General features: G+C 37.3%; 1 protein-coding gene across 1 annotated transcript in view; it reads right to left on the bottom strand.

Moving 5' to 3' along the window:
* Positions 1-18,926, bottom strand: part of LOC129017919 (EF-hand calcium-binding domain-containing protein 3) — a 535,384-nt gene that overhangs the window by 494,065 nt on the left and 22,393 nt on the right. The window contains exons 7-10 of the mRNA XM_054458898.1: positions 18,615-18,697; positions 15,760-15,903; positions 13,930-14,004; positions 3,787-3,930 (exon numbers count right to left, since the gene is read on the bottom strand). Coding sequence (XP_054314873.1) covers positions 3,787-3,930; positions 13,930-14,004; positions 15,760-15,903; positions 18,615-18,697 — 446 coding nt within the window. The remainder of the gene's footprint in view (positions 1-3,786; positions 3,931-13,929; positions 14,005-15,759; positions 15,904-18,614; positions 18,698-18,926) is intronic.

The raw sequence follows: 18,926 nt of genomic DNA, 5'->3' as shown, positions 1-18,926 counted from the left end.
GAACATTTTGTTCTTTCTGATTGGAAGATGTAGCATGAGGAATCAGAATTATTCATTCATTCAACAAGTATTTGTTGAGCGGTTAATAAGTGCCATAAGCACCATGCTAGGTACTGAAGATACAATATTAAGCTAAAGCAGACATGATATCTGCTCACCTGATGCTCAGTCTTATTTGAAATATCAATGTCAATCAAACAAAAATACAAATTTCAATTATGAATAGTGTTATGAGAGTGTATAATATGAGAATCTGACCTACTCAGAGAGGTCTGGGAAAACATCCCTGAGGAAAAAACAGTTGAGTTTGGATCTAAAGTATAAGTAGGAATTACCTAAGGGGAGTAAAAGGTTCAAGGAAGAGAAATGAACACATGCAACAGCTATTTGGCAAGAAGGGGTATGGTATATAGTTGAAACTCTAAAAAGGCACAGAGAGCAAGGAAGAATACGGTCTCAGATAAAGCTGAAGATCTGGGTAAAAGCCAGAACACACAAGGCCCTGTAAACCACACTAAAAGAGTTATTTATCCCAAGAAGTATTATTAGATTTTATGTGAGGAGAATAACATGATCAGACCTGTATTTGAACGAAGATCATTATGGCTGCAGTATAAAGGAACATAAGAGTGGACAGGGGTATACTTGTTAGGATGAACTGCAATGGTCCTGAGGAAAGGTTATGTGAACTTGGACTAAGATAGGGAGATAAAGAGAAATAGATCACGTCTGTAATCCCAGCACTTTGGGAGGCCAAGGCAGGTGGATCACGAGGTCAGGAGATCGAGACCATCCTGGCCAACATGGTGAAACCCTGTCTCTACTAAAAATACAAAAATTAGCTGGCACGTGCCTGTAATCCCAGCTACTCGGAGGCTGAGGCAGGAGAACCGCTTGAACCAGGGAGTCGGAGGTTGCAGTGAGCCGAGATCACACCACTGCACTACAGTCTGGCGACAGAGCGGAGTAAAAAAAAGAGAGAGAGATAGAAAGACTTAACAGATATCTATCTTATATATAGAAAAAAGGAGAAAAGTTTTTAAAAAGATGTATCTAAGACTTTAACTAAGGGAACTATTGCATGAGGAATACAGAAGTAGAGTTGCCAAGGATGACTCTCAGGTTTCTGCCTCACCCTTCTTCTGTCTGTTCTAGGTGCCAAGCACTGTGATAAATGTTTATATTTAATTCCTATAACAATTCTATAAAATTAGTATCATTTGTCCAATACACCTCCCCAAATAAAGCAGGAGACCTAGAGACCCAGGCCAGAACTCTATAAGCCAAAAAGCAAGGTACTGCAGCTGTTTCAGATATGATTTCTGTTGTTCCTGGTAGGGCATGCCCTAAAGGCTTAAGATTAGTCTTTAAAATCCCCATTTTACATTTTCATACCCCATCATATCCTTCCACTCATGCCTCACCCCAGAGCCCACCATACCTGACTTCCTAAGAGAACTCCATGTGGCCTGATTCTATCTCCAGACCACATATCAGCAACCAAAAGCCCACTACAAAACCACTATTAATAAATGACAAAAACTAGTGGAAGCCCACTCAAAAAGATGTCATGTCTGATTATTTTTCTGCCATATTTACACAAACTGTTCCTTTGGCTTAAGATGTTTTTCTCACTCTTTGCTACCACCTTCAACTACTTAATTCATACTGATCCTTCAAGATTTAGCTCAGACATCAGCCCCTCTGATAATCTTTCCCTAAGGCTTCCAGTATGTATTAGTAGCCTATGTACACTCTATTATAGTATTTGCCATGGAGCATTTTAATTTTCCGTTTACTTGACTCTTCCCACACTTGAACATGAGCTCCCTCAAAAAAAAAAAAAAAAAAAAAGAAGTGTGTTTTATTCATCTTTGCATCACCTAGCACAGTTCCAGGCATAGTAGATATTAAATGACTATCTGATTCATTAAGTGAATGAATCAGGCTGGGCCCAGTGGCTCATGCCTGTAATTCCAGCTACTCAGCAGGCTGAGGCAGGAGGATCACTTGCGGCCAGAAGTTTGAGACCAGCCTAGGAAACATAGCAAGACCTCATCTCTACAAAATAAAAATTAGCCTGGCATGATGGTGCACACCTATAGTCCTAGCTATTCAGGAAGATGAGGTGGGAGGATTATTGAGCCTAGGAGGTCAAGATTACAGCAAGCTATGATCACAACACTGCACTACAGCCTGGGCAACAGAGTGAGACACTGTCTCTAAAAATAATAAAATAATTGTAGGGTCCAGCCCCACAGGGTCGGTGGGTTTTCTCCCCGTGTGTGGAGACGAGAGAGTGTAGAAATAGAGACACAAGACAAAGAGATAAAAGAAAAGACAGCTGGGCCCGGGGTACCACTACCACCAAGATGCGGAGACCGGTAGTGGCCCCGAATGCCAGGCTGCGCTGATATTTATTGGATACAAAACAAAGGGGCAGGGTAAGGAGTGTGAGCCATCTCCATTGATAGGTAAGGTCACGTGGGTCACATGTCCACTGGACAGGGGACCCTTCCCTGCCTGGCAGCTGAGGCAGAGAGAGACAGAGACAGACAGACAGCTTACGCCATTATTTCTGCTTTTAGTACTTTCACTAATTTGCTACTGCTATCTAAAAGGCAGAGCCAGGTGTACAGGATGGAACATGAAGGCGGGCTAGGAGCATGACCACTGAAGCACAACATCACAGGGAGACAGTTAGGCCTCCAGATAACTGTGGGCAGGCCTGACATCAGTCAGGCCCTCCGTCAGGCCCTCCACAAGAGGTGGAGGAGTAGAGTCTTCTCTAAACTCTCCCAGGGAAAGGGAGACTGCCTTTCCCAGTCTGTTAAGTAGCGGGTGTTTTTCCTTGACACTGACGCTACCGCTAGACCACGATCCGCTTGGCAACGGGCATCTTCCCAGATACTGGCATTGCCGCTAGACCAAGGATCCCTCTGGTGGCCCTGTCCAGGCATAACAGAAGGCTCACACTCCTGTCTTCTGGTCACTTCTCACTATGTCCCCTCAGCTCCTATCTCTGTATGGCCTGGTTTTTCCTAGGTTATGATTGTAGAGCGAGGATTATTATAATATTGAAATAAAGAGTAATTGCTACAAACTAATGATTAATGATATTCATATATAATCATATCTAAGATCTATATCTAGTCTAACTATACTTATTTTATATATTTTATTATACTAGAACAGCTCGTGCCCTCAGTATCTTGCCTCGGCACCTGGGTGGCTTGCCGCCCACAATAATAAAACAAATGAATCAATCAATCACTAATTATGATAGGACATCCTCTGGTTACAAGTAAACATGTAATACAAAACACCTGCTAAATATTTTTATCATGTTTAAAGCAATCCACATTGTGCAGAGAGTAACTGAAGGGCATAGCAAAGTTGTTTAATCAAAGCTACATAATAAAATTGAGAATTCAGGAAATTTAGGTCTTCTAACTTATGGAGTCCATGCTCTTGATACTACAAGAAACTACTTCTCCACAAAGACCAGAAATGACTTGGAAAAGAGATATAAGGCTGAATTTTTTAAAATTCATTTTATTCTTTAACCAAACATACCAAACTATAACAATTTTAGAAACCTCTCATTTAATTTTTCTAGACTATTTCTTACTATAGACACCAGTAAACAGTGTCAATGGCAAAAGGTAAGAATCAAGAGAAAAAAGGAGAAGCAAAGGACAGATCACAAAACTGATATCTGGAAAAAATGTATAAACATATGCACATATATATATTGACATATATATCTCAATGCAAATAACTCACTGTCAATATAGGTATGTTTTATCACTTCTTCTAAAATTTCAGGGTTTATAGGGATACCCATGCTATCCAAAACAGCAAACACTTCATCAGTTGAAACTCGACCACCTTTTATCCTACAGAAAGTCTTCAAGGCATCCTGGAATGCTGCAAAAAACAAATTATTATACCATGAGAATCAACAGCTTTTCTTGGAAAAGGAGCTGATTTTGTGTCAATAGCCTAACTAAGGGAAAATAACCTTGTATAAGCACAGGGTTTTATAAATATTTATCTACAAGTAAACCACTGTTATAAAATAACTTTATAATAGTGGTTAAAACATTGGTCTTTTATTTCTCCATAGGAATTTCATATTCTTATGTCAACAATTTTAGCATATAAAATGAATTGAAAAGAACCTAGTCAGAAGGAAATATTCAGCATGGCCCTGACTAGCAAACGAAATCTGGGGGTCCCCAAGACATCTACTTCTGAATGTTAGATTCTATAATTTTAAAACAATTTAACTAAAATAAATTAAACACCAAATCACTTTATCATTTTCTAAAATTTTTAGAGTCACATCAGAGAGCTCAGTATATTTTTAAAAAGAAAATATTCAGATAAATTATAATTTTCCACAAAAAAACTTCCTTAAAAATTAAACAGATTGAAAGCCATGTCCAACTGCTAAATTTATATTCTTCCTGACCACTACACCCCTTAATTAGCATTGACAAAAAAAACACACAATTCCCATTATCAATTTCAGATGGAAAATCATTTATAGTCAGACTAGATTTTCTTGAAATCATCATATAATAAACTAATGATTACTAAGTTCTTTGATAAGCACAGTCAAGGAGGAAAAACTGGGCATTATTTGTTCATTCGATTAGTCTTTTTTTTAATTAATTAATTTTCTTTTTTAAAGACAGGGTATCTCTCTGTAGCCCAGGCTGGAATGCAATTACACGATCTCGGCTTACTGCAACCTCTGCCTCCCCAGCTCAAGTGATTCTCCCACCTCAGCCTGTTGAGTAGCTGGGACTACAGACACGTACCACTATGCCCCGCTAATTTCTTTGTATTTTTGTAGAGATGGATTTTTGCCATGTTGCCCAGGCTGGTCTCGAACTCCTGGGCTTAAGTGATCCACCCGCCCTGGCCTCCCAAAGTGCTGGGACTACAGGCATGAGCCACCATGCCTGGTCTCAACTAGTCATTATTGATCAAGTGAACAAAAATAGCAGAGGAAGGGACCTCCAGAAACCCTCTCCTCCATAAAAGCAATGAGAACTCTGGCAAAAATTATCAGAACCAACTTGTTTCAAAACTCTGAAAATAAGCCAACGGCTTGCAGCTATCCGAGGAATTTCTTCAAGAAAAATGACTGAGTCTCAATAAGAACAGTGAGCTTTGTGGCATTTAAACTTGCCCTATTCCCACCTACCCATCTCCAGGTTCCCTGGAGCATTGAAAACCAGTACTCCACAATCATGATGAATATGTATGTGTGTACTATTGAGGTGAGAAAGGCCTCTTTAAGCACAACTCAAAACCAGAAGACATAAAGAAAAAACAATAAATTTTGTGATAAAATGTAACAGTCCCATTCCAAAAATCAAAGACACCATTTCAAAATTAAAAGAGAAACAATGGACTAGAAGAAAACATTTGTAACATACATAATAAAGGATCAATAGCCAGAATATGAAAACTCCTACAAATCAATGAGATGAACAACCCAGTTTTTTAAATGAAAAGTATATGTGAAAAGGCAATTCATAGAAAAAATATACAAATGACCAGTAATTATATTAAAAGATTACTAATTTCATAATTGAGAAATATAATTAAACAAGATAGATCCTGCAAAACAAGGTGGCAAAATTTCTTTTTCTCTTAAGAAAAAGATATTTGCATTTTTCCCTTTTATTTTTCTCTAGGGAGTCTCTTGATTTCTAACTGTATGCTCGATCTTTTTACTAGTTTCTATGAGACCTAGGTCCTTTGCTTCCACTCTGCCTAGTAATTGATAACTCACTTTGCCTTGACAAAACATAAATTATATGTATGTATGTGCATATAAAAAGAATTCTCAGGTCAGTATTAACCTGTAGCAATCTTGGGTTAAAGAAGGTCTTTCACATCTTTATACACATATATTGCTTGGATATTTTATTAAAACAATATATTCAAGAATTATATGTGTTCTTTTAAAAGGAACAAAAGAAACCTGAGAGTTCTTGATTAGTCTCAGAACACTGTCCACAAACAGAAAATAAGGTCAAAATAGGAAACCAGGACTTGAAAAATCAAGGAATATAGGGAAGTAAATAAGCTAGTCTAAGTTGTGATTCAAAAAGTGGTCTCTACATGCTGCTCTGTCTGTCCGAGTGAAAGTTGCAAGTTAGTCCTGCCTCCTATCCATCATTTTTCCCTATTGTCTGGAACTCAACTTACATTTTTTTCTGACTTCAGATTTTTATGTGTGTTTGGACTCCTATGTACTGACCACAGATACATACATATAATTTATGTTTTCTAGCAGGGCACAGTGGCTCACGCCTGTAATCCCAGCACTTTGGGAGGCCACGGCAGGTGGATCACCTGAGGTTAGGAGTTCGAGACCAGCCTGGCCAACATGGTGAAATCCCACTTCTATGAAAAATACAAAAATTAGCCGGGCGTGGTGGTGTGCGCTTGTAATCCCAGCTACTCAGGAGGCTGAGGCAGGAGAATTGCTTGAACCAGGGAGGCAGAGGTTGCAGTGAGCGAGATCGCACCATTGCACTCCAGCCTGGGCAACAAGAGTGAAATTACATCCCAAAAAAATGGTAATTTATGCTTTGTCAAGGCAAAATGAATTATCAAAACATCAAAATAGGAAACCAAGACTTGAAAAATCAAGAAATATAGGAAAGTAAATAAGCTATTCTAAGTTATGATTTAAAAAGTAGTCAGTTAGTAGACACTCGCATTGTGAACTTTTGCTCCAAGAACTACTGCAGGAACATATCAGAAAAGCCAAGAGAATCCACAGACCCCTTGAAGGAGGTGGATGCCCTTGCAGGCTCTGTGGGGTGGGCAAGTAACTGTGAGTCGGCTTGCTTTCTCAGTGGGGAGGCTTGTAGCCTGGGGCAAGTTCTCATCCCTGCTCACGCCTGCATGGAAATAAACTCGGTGCTACAGGTGAAGTGCAGTGGGAGTGAAACCAGTCTTTCAGACTGTGGGCTGCGTGGAAGCTGAGTGAGGCCTATCGCTGCTGGCTTTCCCCCACTTCCCTGGCGACCTGTCAGGCAGCAGAGGCAGCCATAATCCTCCCAGGAACATAACTCCATTGGCCTGAGAACCACACCTTCACCCTGACAGCAGCTGCAGCAAGGCCCACCCAAACAGAGTTTGAGCTCAGACATGCCTAACCTGTCCCACCTGATGATCTTTCTCTACCAATCCTGGTAGTAGAAGACAAAGAACATAATCTCTTGAGAGCTCTATGGCCCTGCCCACCACCTGACCCTAGGGCAAGCTTGTAATCTCCCTATACTACTGCAGCTGATGTGCTCTTGAAAGTGCCACCTCCTGGCTGGAGGCCAACCAACACAAAACCAGCACACTAAACAAAAATACAACCAAGGGCCCCAATACAGTCCACTTCACTCCCCTGCTACCTCCATTGGTGCAGGTGCTGGTATTCACGGCTGAGAGACCTGAAGATGGAACACATCACAGGACTCTCTGCAGACACTCTCCAGCACCAGCCTGGAGCCTGGTAGCTCCACTGGGTGGCTAGATCCAAAAGAGAAATAACAATCACTGCAGTTTGGCTCTCAGGAAGCCACTTGTCCAGGAAGCCCTATGTCTCAGGAAGCCCCTAGGGGAAGGAGAAAAGCACCAAATCAAGGGAGCACCCTGAGGAACAAAAGAATCTGAATAGCAGCCCTTGAGTCCCAGAGCTTCCCTCTGACATAGTCTACCCAAATGAGAAGGAACCAGAAAAACAATTCTGGTAATATGACAAAACAACGTTCTTTTACATCTCCAGAAGATCACACTCAAAAGCTTAGCAGCAATGGATCCAAATCAAGATGAAATCTCTGAATTGCCAGAAAAATAATTCAGAAGGTCAATTATTAGGCTAATCAAGGAGGCACCAGAGAAAGGTGAAGTCTAACTTAAAGAAATCAAAAAAAAAAAAAAAAAGATACAGGATATGTATGGGAAAATCTCCAGTGAAATAACATAAATAAAAAACAATCATAACTTCTGGAAATGAAGGACACACTTAGAGAAACACAAAATGTGCTGGAAAGTCTCAGTAATAGAATCAAATAAGTAGAAGAAAAAACTTCAGAGCATGAAGACAAGGCTTTCTAATTAACCCAAGACAACAAAAACAAAGAAGAAAGAATTTTTTAAAATGAACAGGCCGGGTGCAGTGGCTCACACCTGTAATCCCAGCACTTTGGGAGGCTGAGGCAGGCGGATCATGAGGTCACGTGATCGAGGCCATCCTGGCCAACTTGGTGAAACCCAGTCTCTACTAAAAATACAAAAATTAGCTGGGTTTGGTGGTGCGCAACTGTAGTCCCAGCTACTTGGGAGGCTGAGGTAGGAGAATCACTTGAACCTGGGAGGCAGAGGTTGCAGTAAGCCGAGATCGCGTCACTGCACTCCAGCCTGGTGACAGAGCGAGACTCTGCCTCAAAAAAAAAAAAAAAAATGAACAAAGCCTCCAGGAAGTTTGGGATTACGTTAAATGACCAAGCCTAAGAATAATTGGTGTTTCCAAAGCAGAAGAGAAATCTAAAAGTCTGTTAAAACATATTTGAGGGAATAATCGAGAGAAACTTCCCCAGCCTTGTGAGAGATCTAGACATCCAAATACAAAAAGCTCAAAGAACACCTGAGAAATTCATTGCAAAAAGATCATTGCCTTGGCACATAGTCATCAGGTTATCTAAAGTCAAGATGAAGGAAAGAATCTTAAGAGCTGTGTGGCAAAAGCATCAGGTAACCTATAAAGGAAAACCTATCAGATTAACAGCAGATTTCTCAGCAGAAACCCTACAAGCTAGAAAGGATTGGGTCCTATCTTTAGCCTCCTTAAACAAAACAATTACCAGCCAAGAATTTTGTATCCAGTGAAACTGAGCTTCATAAATGAAGGAAAAATACAGTCTTTTTTCAAACAAATGCTGAGAGAATTTGCCATTACCAAACCGGCACTACTGACTGCTAAAAGAACTGCTAAAAGGAGCTCTAAATCTTGAAACAAATCCTCAAAATACACCAAAATAGAATCTCCTTAAAGCATAAATTTCACAGGACCTATAAAACAATAACACAAGAAAAAAACCCAAGATATTCTGTCAACAAATAGCACAATGAATAGAATGGTACCTCACATCTCAATACTAACATTGAATGTAAATGATCTAAATGCTCCACTTAAAAGACAGAGAATGGCAGAATGGATAAGAATTCACCAACCAAGTATCTGCTCTCTTCAAGAGACTCACTTGACACTTAAGGACTCACTCACATAAACCTAAGGTAAAGGGGTGGAAAAAGATACAACATGCAAATGGACACCAAAAGCAAGCAGGAGTAGCTATTCTTATATCAGACAAAACAAACTTAAAGCAACAGCAGTTTAAAAAGGCAAAGAGGGAAATTATATAATAATAGGACTAGTCCAACAGGAAAATATCATAATCCTAAATATATATGCACCTAACACTGGAGCTCCCAAATTTATAAAACAGTTACTACTAGACCTAAGAAATGAGATAGACAGCAACAGTAGTAGGGGGCTTCAATACTCAACTGACTGCATTAGACAGGTCATCAAGACAGAAAGTCAACAAAAAAACAATGGACTTAAACTATACTCTAAAAAAAATTGATCTAACAGAAATTTACAGAACATTCTACCCAATAAATGCAGACTATGAATTCTATTCATCAGCACATGGAACATCCTCCAAGATAGACCATATGGCAGGCCACAAAACAAGCCTCAACAAATTTAAGAAAATTAAAATTACAGCAAGTACTCTTGCTACAGTGAAATAAACTGGAAATCAACTCCAAAAGGAACCCTCAAAACCATGCAAATACAGGGAAATTAAATAATCTGCTCCTGAATAATCACTGGGTCAACAATGAAATCAAGATGGAAATTTAAAAATTCTTTGAACTGAACAATAATAGTGACACAATCTATCAAAACCTCTGGGATACAGCAAAAGCAGTATTAAAAGGAAAGTTAATAGCATAAAATGTCTACATCAAAAAGTCTGAAAGAGCACAAATTGGCAATCTAAGGTCACACCTCAAGGTACTAGAGAACAAGAACAAACCAAACCCAAACCCAGCAGAAGAAAAGAAATAACCAAGATCAGAGAAGAATTACATGCAACTGAAACAAGAAAAAAAATATAAGTCAAAAACCAAGCAGATAAAAGAGAACCAGGAAAATCCTAATGCCATGGAGTCTATCAAAATGCCAAAAAGAAAAAGCAAGCCAAGCATCATATCTATATTGTTCACTGCTGCATATATAGGCATATTAATGTTTATTACATAAATGAGTAAGTAAGTATTGAAGAGTTTTTATTGCCTTTTACTTGCTAATCCAGTTCTATAAAGACTATCACATTCACATATCCTTGATTCTAACAAAATAAAATCTGGGCCAGGTGCAGTGGCTCATGCCTGTAATTCCAACACTTCGGGAGACCAAGGCAGGCGGATCACTTGAGGTCAGGAGTTCGAAATCAGCCTGGCCAACATGGTAAAACCCCATCTCTACTAAAAATATAAAAATTTAGCCAGGCATGGTGGTGCACGCCTGTAGTCCCAGTTACTTGGGAGGCTGAGGCAGGAGAATCCCTTGAACCTGGGAGGCAGAGGTTGCAGTGAGCCAAGACTGTGCCACTGCACTCCAGCCTGCATGACAGAGCAAGACTCCATCTCAAAAAATAAATAAATAATAAATAAGTAAATATACAATCTGATTCACTATAAAAGGAACATACCTCAAAATAATAAAGGCCATATATGACAAACCCACAGCCAACATCCTGCTGAATGGGGAAATGTTTAAAGCATTCCCCCTAAGAACCGAAACAAAACAAGGATGCCTACTTTCACCACTCCTATTGAATATATTACTGGAAGCCTTAGCCAGAGCAATAAGGCAAGAGAAAAAAAGTAAGAGGCATCCAAGTTGGAAAAGAGGAAGTCAAATTATGTCTGTTTGCTGATGATATAATCTTATACTGAGAAAACCCTAACGACTCCTCCCAAAAAACTCTTAGATTTGATAAACAAATTTGTTAATGTTTAAGTAGATAAAATCAACATACAAAAATTGGTGGCATTTCTATACACTAGTATCAAGCTGAGAACCAATCAAAAAGGCAATGCCATTTAGCTTAGCTACAAAAAACAAAGTACCTAGGAATACATTTAACCAAAGAGGTGAAAGATCTCTACAAGGAAAACTACAAAACAGTGATGAAATAAACTATAGAGAACACAAACAAATGGAAAAACATCCCATGCTCATGGATCAAAAACTTAATATCATTAAAATGACCATACTGCCCAAAGCAATCTACAGATTCAGTGCAATCTCTATCAAAATACCAATGTCTTTTTTCACAGAAGTAGAAAAAATAATCTTAAAATTTACACGGAACTAAAGGAGCCCAAACAGCCAAAGTAATCCTAAACAAAAGAACAAAGCCGGAGACATCACATTACCTGACATCAAATTATACTATAACAGTAACCAAAACAGCATGGTAGTGCTATAAAAGTAGAAACATAAATCAGTGGAACAGAAAACAGAACTCAGAAATGAAGCTTCATATCTATAGCCACCTGATCTTTGACAAAGTTGACAAAAACATACACTGGTGAAAGGACGCTCTTTTCAATAAATGGTAAAGGGAAAATTGGATTGCCATTCGCAGAAGAATGAAACTGGACCCCTGTCTCCCACGATATACAAAATCAACTCAAGATGGATCTAAATTTAAATGTAATACTTGAAGCTTTAAGAATACTAGACGAGGCCAGGTGCGGTGGCTCACGCCTGTAATCCTAGCACTTTGGGAGGCCAAGGTGGGGGGATCATGAGGTCAGGAGATCGAGACCATCCTGGCTAACACGGTGAAACCCCGTCTCCACTAAAAATACAAAAAAATTAGCCAGACGTGGTGGCAGGCACCTGTAGTCCCAGCTACTTGGGAGGCTGAGGCAGGATAATGGTGTGAATCCAGGAGGCAGAGCTTGCAGTGAGCCAAGATCGCGCCACTGCACTCCAGCCTGGGCAACAGAGCGAGACTCCATCTAAAAAAAAAAAAAAGAATACTACATGAAAACCCAAGGAAAACTCTTACTGATATTGGTCTAGGCAAAGAATTAATGACTAAGAACTCGAAAGCACAAGCAACAACAACAAAAAAAGACAAATGAGACAACTAAACTAAAAAGCTTCTGCACAGCAAAAGAAATAATCAACAGAATGAACAGACAACTTGAAGAATAGGAGAAAATATTTGCAAACTATGCATCCAACAAGGACTGATATCCAGAATGTACAAAGAACTCAAACAGATCAAAGACAACAAAAGCAATAAATAATCCTGCTAAAAAGTGGGCAAACGATATGAATAGACATTTTTCAAAAGAAGACATACAAATGGCCAAACGAGCATTATGAAAAAATGGAAAGCAGTGTGGAGATTTCTCAAAGAACTAAAAACAGAACTACTGTATGATCCAACAATTCCACTACTAGGTATATATACCCAAAGGAAAAGAAACCATTATCTCAAAAAGATACCTGCACTCATATGTTTATCACAGCACAATCCACAATAGCAAAGATGTAAAATCAACCTAAGTGTCCATCAATGGATGACTGGATAAGGAAAATGTGGTATACACACACACACACACACACACACAGTGGAATACTAGTCAGCCACAGAAAAGAATGAAATAACATATTTTACAGCAACATGGATGAAACTATTATCTATCTGACTTTGTGTTTCTGACTTGTTTCACTTAAGATAATGAAAGCCATTTATAGGTAGGAGCCAAATTTATAGGTGGGAGCCAAATGTGTACACATGGACATAGAGCATGAAATAATAGTTACTGGAGACTTGGAAGTGTGGGAAGGGGGTGAAGGATGAAAAATTACTTAATAAGTACAATATATAACTATTCAAATAATGGTTACACTAAAAGCCAGACTTTACCAGGATGCAATATATCTATGTAACAAAACTGCATTTGCACCCCTTAAATTTCTACAAATAAAAAATAAAAATATATAATTCCAAGGACCGAGCATAAGAACTCGATATCGCCTAATGGAGGAATAGAAGAATTGCTAACATCAGGTCATGAACACCACAGATTTCATGTTTTTGGAGGTACTGTTTCTACCATTAATACGAATACCCTTTCCAACCACTTTATTTATAATGTATAGGTAATGTAAACTAAAGGTTACTAGGAGACCCATAAGTATCTGAAATTTTTAGGAAGAGATACAAACAAGACTCCTGGCAAAAGGAAGAAAGTACTGTTAAGGATGAAGAACAAAACAGATGTGAGATTTCAACAGAAAAAAAACACACACACACACAAACAAAGGCGTGGGAGTAAGAATTATATTGGCATGTATGGAGATTTATGACTAACTGGAGTATGCGGTTCTTGCCTGGGAAAGGTTCTGTGATAAAGGGAAGAGTGGTGAACAAAATTATGAAGGGGTGAGGAGGCTAAGCATGAGAGTTTGGCCTCTATAGACTCATTTGATAATAGGAAGAGCATCTAAATTCTTGAGCAGGAAAATGACATGGTGAAAATAGTATTTTAAGAGAATTAGTCTAGCAGTTAATGTGCAGGAAAAACTAGAGATTAGAGATAGAATGTTTGAATACTGGGGGCAGTATGAGCCAGGTTTTGTAATGCCTTTTATGACAAAATTCACTCCTCATTTTTCTCAGCCTACATTAGTGGGAGATTTGTAAAATATAAATTAATTCATATATTAAATATCACCCCTCCCAACCCCAAAATCAGTTACAAAAGTATTATCTTCTATACTTTTGAAGAAGTCTTTTTTACCTGGATTCTGAGAGACCAAATAAGAAACATCAGCCACAGCTTTAAGGAAATTTGAAAAATCCAGCATTCCATTAACTATAAAAATGGTTCCAAAACAGAAGGGAAAAAAACTCCATCAGCAAACATTATTAGCAAACTCACTAAGAACATAAGATAAAAGTGGCAACTAAAAATGTAAATAGAATTAACTAATGACATTAGAATACTATTATCTATACACAGAGCAGTCGACATTATATATAGAATGTAAAAAGAATATTTACCAGAAAAAAATTTACATATTGTAATTAGGTAGTAAATAGTGTTCCAGCAGTAATAAGAATGCTATGGGACTAGTACTGTAGATACTGCAGTGCTCTTTGCTCAAGACTAATTTTTATATTTGTAGTTCTTCAAGATTCTTCAAGTTAAATAACTATGAATTCATCTTCTCCTGTCATTAAATAAATGAGCCCAACTTAGACAGGGTTTATTTACATCAGTGATGTTATCTATGTCACAAAGAAAACAAGTATAAATCTATATTTCAATTTAATGTCTGAGCAGAAATATCCTATAGAGGAATACTTCAGTGCCTCCAATTGTCTGTAGAGGAAGACAAGGCTTGGTTGTTCTCACTTCCATACCACAGAAGCACTTTCTTCAATACTGAAAAGTCTGTCAAGTTGTCTGTCTCCACTTGTTCAATGTAACAACTTGAGAGTGGGTTCTCCTTTCTTTCAAAAACAGTGAAACATCTGTCCAAATTTTAATGAACTACTTTGACTTGTTTTCTGATATTGTTGTGACTTTGGGTTGGCAAAGATCTTTTAGATAAGATATCAAAAGCAATTCATGAAAGAAAAAATTGCAGACTGGACTTCATCAAAAGTATGAACTTTTCCTTTTCTAAAAACATTCTTAAGAGAATAAAAAGACAAGCAACAGAATGGAATAAAATATCTACAAATCACATATCCAATAAAGGACTTATATTCAGAATATAAAAAGAATCTCAAAATACAATAATAAGAACACAATTTTTCAATGGGCAAAAAATATACAAATGGCAAACAAGCACATGAAAAGATATTCAACATTATTTAATCATTCAGGAAATGCAAATTAAAACCACAATCAGACAATAACCGTATATCTATTAGAACAACCATAATTTTTAAAGGCTGATCAATTCAAGGGTGGCAAGAGCAAACAAAAAAAAGCAGTATACAACAATATGAATAAATCTTAGTCATATAATATTAAGTGAAAAAAACAAAAGATTATATACATCATGAAAAACTGTTTACTAAAGTTTTTTAAACAACTAAAATTTTTGAACTATTTTACAAAAATACCTATCCATAACAATAATACTATTTAAACAGAAAAATAAGAGAATAATGAATATAGGATTCAAGATAATTCTTACCTCAGGTTGGGGAAAACAGAATAATAGGTTGCTTAGGAAAGTTTACAGTTAGATGTAAATTATTGACAAGGTCCTACTTTTTATTTTGGGTGGTTGGGTCAAGTATTTATTACATTATTTAAATTACATAACTAAATAAGATTAAACCATGCATGGAACAATAATGAGAATATGCCATAATCCAGCCTAGTAATTAATCAATCCAATTACATAAACCTGAGGCCAACTTTCAGTATCATTATTGTAAGTAATGTTCTTGTAACATGTAAAAATGTTTCGTAACATATAATATGACCAAAAATGATGTTTTTATAATATATTTTAAGGTTTAGCTTTCCTATCATTTGTAATTAATCTGACAAACATAACATATTTATGATTGCAGACCCCTAAACTAATACTGAAAAGATAAAACTTACCATCAATATCAACAGTCTTTAGTGCCTGTCGCATTTCTAAATCACTTATAGAAATTCTCAAGATGCAAAGGATCACTGGAAGATCATTCACATAAATCTTACCACTTCGAATTTTACTAAAAATTTTACAGGCTTTATGAAGTGCTGCACACACATAACAAAACATTTAGTTAATTAATCAAAAAGAATAATTATCCTTATTCCCCCCACTATCTCGCAAAAAAATAATAATCACTAAAAGAAAGGGGAGCCAATCTGTGTTTTCAGCCTTTCAAACTTCTTTCTTTTTTACCCCACCCTCTTCAATCTTTTAATATTCAAATCTTTCAACCTGTTTCCTAAAGAACTTCCAGAAACTGTCAGAAAAATCACACAAGGGCACATAGGCAAAGGCTTCCACAACTTGCCCTGGGAATGGTAAATTTTTCCTCTGTGTTCCCATAGCACTTACTATGTATCTCAGTGAAAGCCCTTGGTATTATGATTGCTTGCATGTCAATATCCCTCACTAAACTGTCAGCTTCTACGGAGCAAGATAATTCATTCTTCTGTTTCCGGTGCCTAATTAAGAAACCCTCAAAAAAATGTCTATTGAACTGAATTTTTTGGTTCAGTGGATACTACACTTTATTTTCAGAAAAGAGGCAATTGATGATAGTGCTGTTTTTGTTTATCTTTTTAGAGCCAGAGTTTCTCTGTTGCCCAGGCTGGAATGCAGTAGTGCGATCATGGCTCACTGCAGTCTCAAACTCCTGTCTCGAAATCCTAGGCTTAAACAATCCTCTTACTTCAGCCTCTCCAGCAGCTAGGACTACAGCTGTGTGCCAACATGCCCAACTAATTTTTTGTTTTTATTATTTTTTGTAGAGATGGGATCTCACTATATTGCCCAGGCTGGTCTTGAACTCCTGGTCTCAAATGATCCTCCCACATTGGCCTTCCGAAGTGCTGGGAATACAGGCATGAGCCACCTCACCTAGCCGTAACAGTGATAAATACAAAATAATGACTAAACAGTTGATAATAATGGCTTTAATAAAATTTGTTTTAGTAGAATTTTGGAGGTGGAAGCCAGATTTCCATGAAATGGGAAGTGAGAAAATTCAGCAACTAATGAAAACAACTCCTTCAAAAGGCTTCTCTGAAACATATTGAGTGTAAAATTAGCAAAGCATAGACCTTGAGAAAGCAGAAGAAAATCAAGAAATGAAAGGATTAGTCTGGTGAAAGGGCACCTTTTCCAATGAGACAAGTTGAAAGGATATGAATGTTGTTTGTAGGTAAGAATATCAGGGAGTTTAGGAAGCTTCCCAACAGCCCTTACTAACTCTCTATGAAAAAGCAAAGCCACATGATCCAGTAATCCCACTTCTGGGTATTTATCCAAAAGAATTAAAATCAGGATTTTGAAGGGACAGTAGCACTCCCCTGTTCACTGCAGTACTATTCACAATAGCCAACCTATGGAAAACAATCTAAATATCTGTGGAAACAACCTAAATGTCAGATAAATGGGGTGGAAAAGTACCTTATATACATATGATAGAATATCATTCAGCCTTTAAAAAGAAGAAAATCCTGTAATATGTAATAACATGAATGAATCTGAAGGACATTATGCTAAGTGAAATAAGCCAGTTACAGAAGGACAAATACTACAGAATTCCAATTACCTAAAGCATCTAAAATAGTCTAACTTACAGAACAAAGAATAGAATTGTAGTTGCCAGGAGCAGGGGGTATAAGGAAATAGTGAGTTGCTAATCGGTGAGTATAAAATTTCAGTTACACAAGATGAATAAGTTCTATAGAAATACTGTACAATATTGTGCCTATAGATAAGAATAACTTACATTTTTAAAATCTGTTAAGAGGGTAGATCTCATGTTAAATATTCTTACCGCAATAAAATTTGTTTCAAAAGAAATAGGGGAGAAAAGATTCAGTTTCACAGATTTCAGACTAGCAAGTTTTAATTTTATTTTAATTAAGGAAAACATTTTTAAATGTTTAAAGTTGGATAGGTGACATAATTGAGTATTTGAGGAGAGTAGTGAAGGTTTGGAATAGATACCAAAGGAAACAGGAGAGATCACACCAAAACTTAAAGGGAATACCAACCGGTGCTAAGGGCAGCTGAGGTTGGAAATCATACAATCATAGTGGCACCAAATGGAGAGGTCAAGGAAATAAAATTCTAAATAAAAAGAGCTGGAAGTATAAGAGATTGTGAGTGAAGAATAAGACATTAAAATCTGAGATTTTCACATAATGACAATGTGTAATTTGTGGCCATCAGTGTTGGTCAGGGGAATCAAGGCAAAATAATTGGTTTTGAAAGTGTGAAGCTCCAGAAGTATGAGTCACCCATTTGGACACTAAGATACACAATATGACAACCAGAGTTAAGGTAAAAGGAAAACTATGCGAAATTATTCCATAAGTATAAAGGAGAAGCCCAAGATACGGGAGAGGTCAATGTCATGAAGGAGTGAAGGGTAGTATAAGCCTTAATATTAAGATACCAAAGACTAAATTCCAGTGATATCAGTGATTCCAGCACTTACTAATTTATCCATGGGATGTAATATGCAGACATTTTTCCAAAAAATACATTTGAACTAGTATAAGCTACATATTATATTTTCCCTATCTTACCAATACAACCAAAGATATTTATGGATTAAACTATCTACTTTTGCTTCCTCACAGCCCTCAGCATTTGCCATATCATGTATTATCAGTTGATACCATAAGCCATTAGGAGTAGATGAAGAGGCACTAACTGCTGAAACAACTCCTAAAAAGCACATAATCAGGAAATGTATTCAAGAAATTTTAGAACCTCTTATTACCACTTAATTCTTTTGGGTGTAAATATCCATGGGTTACTTCATCATATAATGTCATGTAGAGGTTAGACAGCATTTCCTTTTCCCTGTCAAAGAAACAGCCATATTAGAAAGTGGCAATGAAAATATGCAAATTCCATTTTAAAATATTAGCAAACTTACCAATAGTCTGAGATTCATAAGAACCTTTCTTGGAGAACTGTCCAAGTTATGGAAAATTCCATATTCTTCACCTCAGAAGTCCCACCTTATTTCTTTTTGAGATATTTTTCTATAAAGCAGAATTTACCCTAGTCTGCAAATAGTGCCCATGAC

This window comes from Pongo pygmaeus, chromosome 19, assembly GCF_028885625.2.
Source record: "Pongo pygmaeus isolate AG05252 chromosome 19, NHGRI_mPonPyg2-v2.0_pri, whole genome shotgun sequence".
Taxonomy (NCBI): Eukaryota; Metazoa; Chordata; class Mammalia; order Primates; family Hominidae; genus Pongo; species Pongo pygmaeus.
The sequence above is the reverse complement of the archived record's forward strand: the minus strand, read 5'-3'. Positions and strand labels throughout refer to the sequence as shown.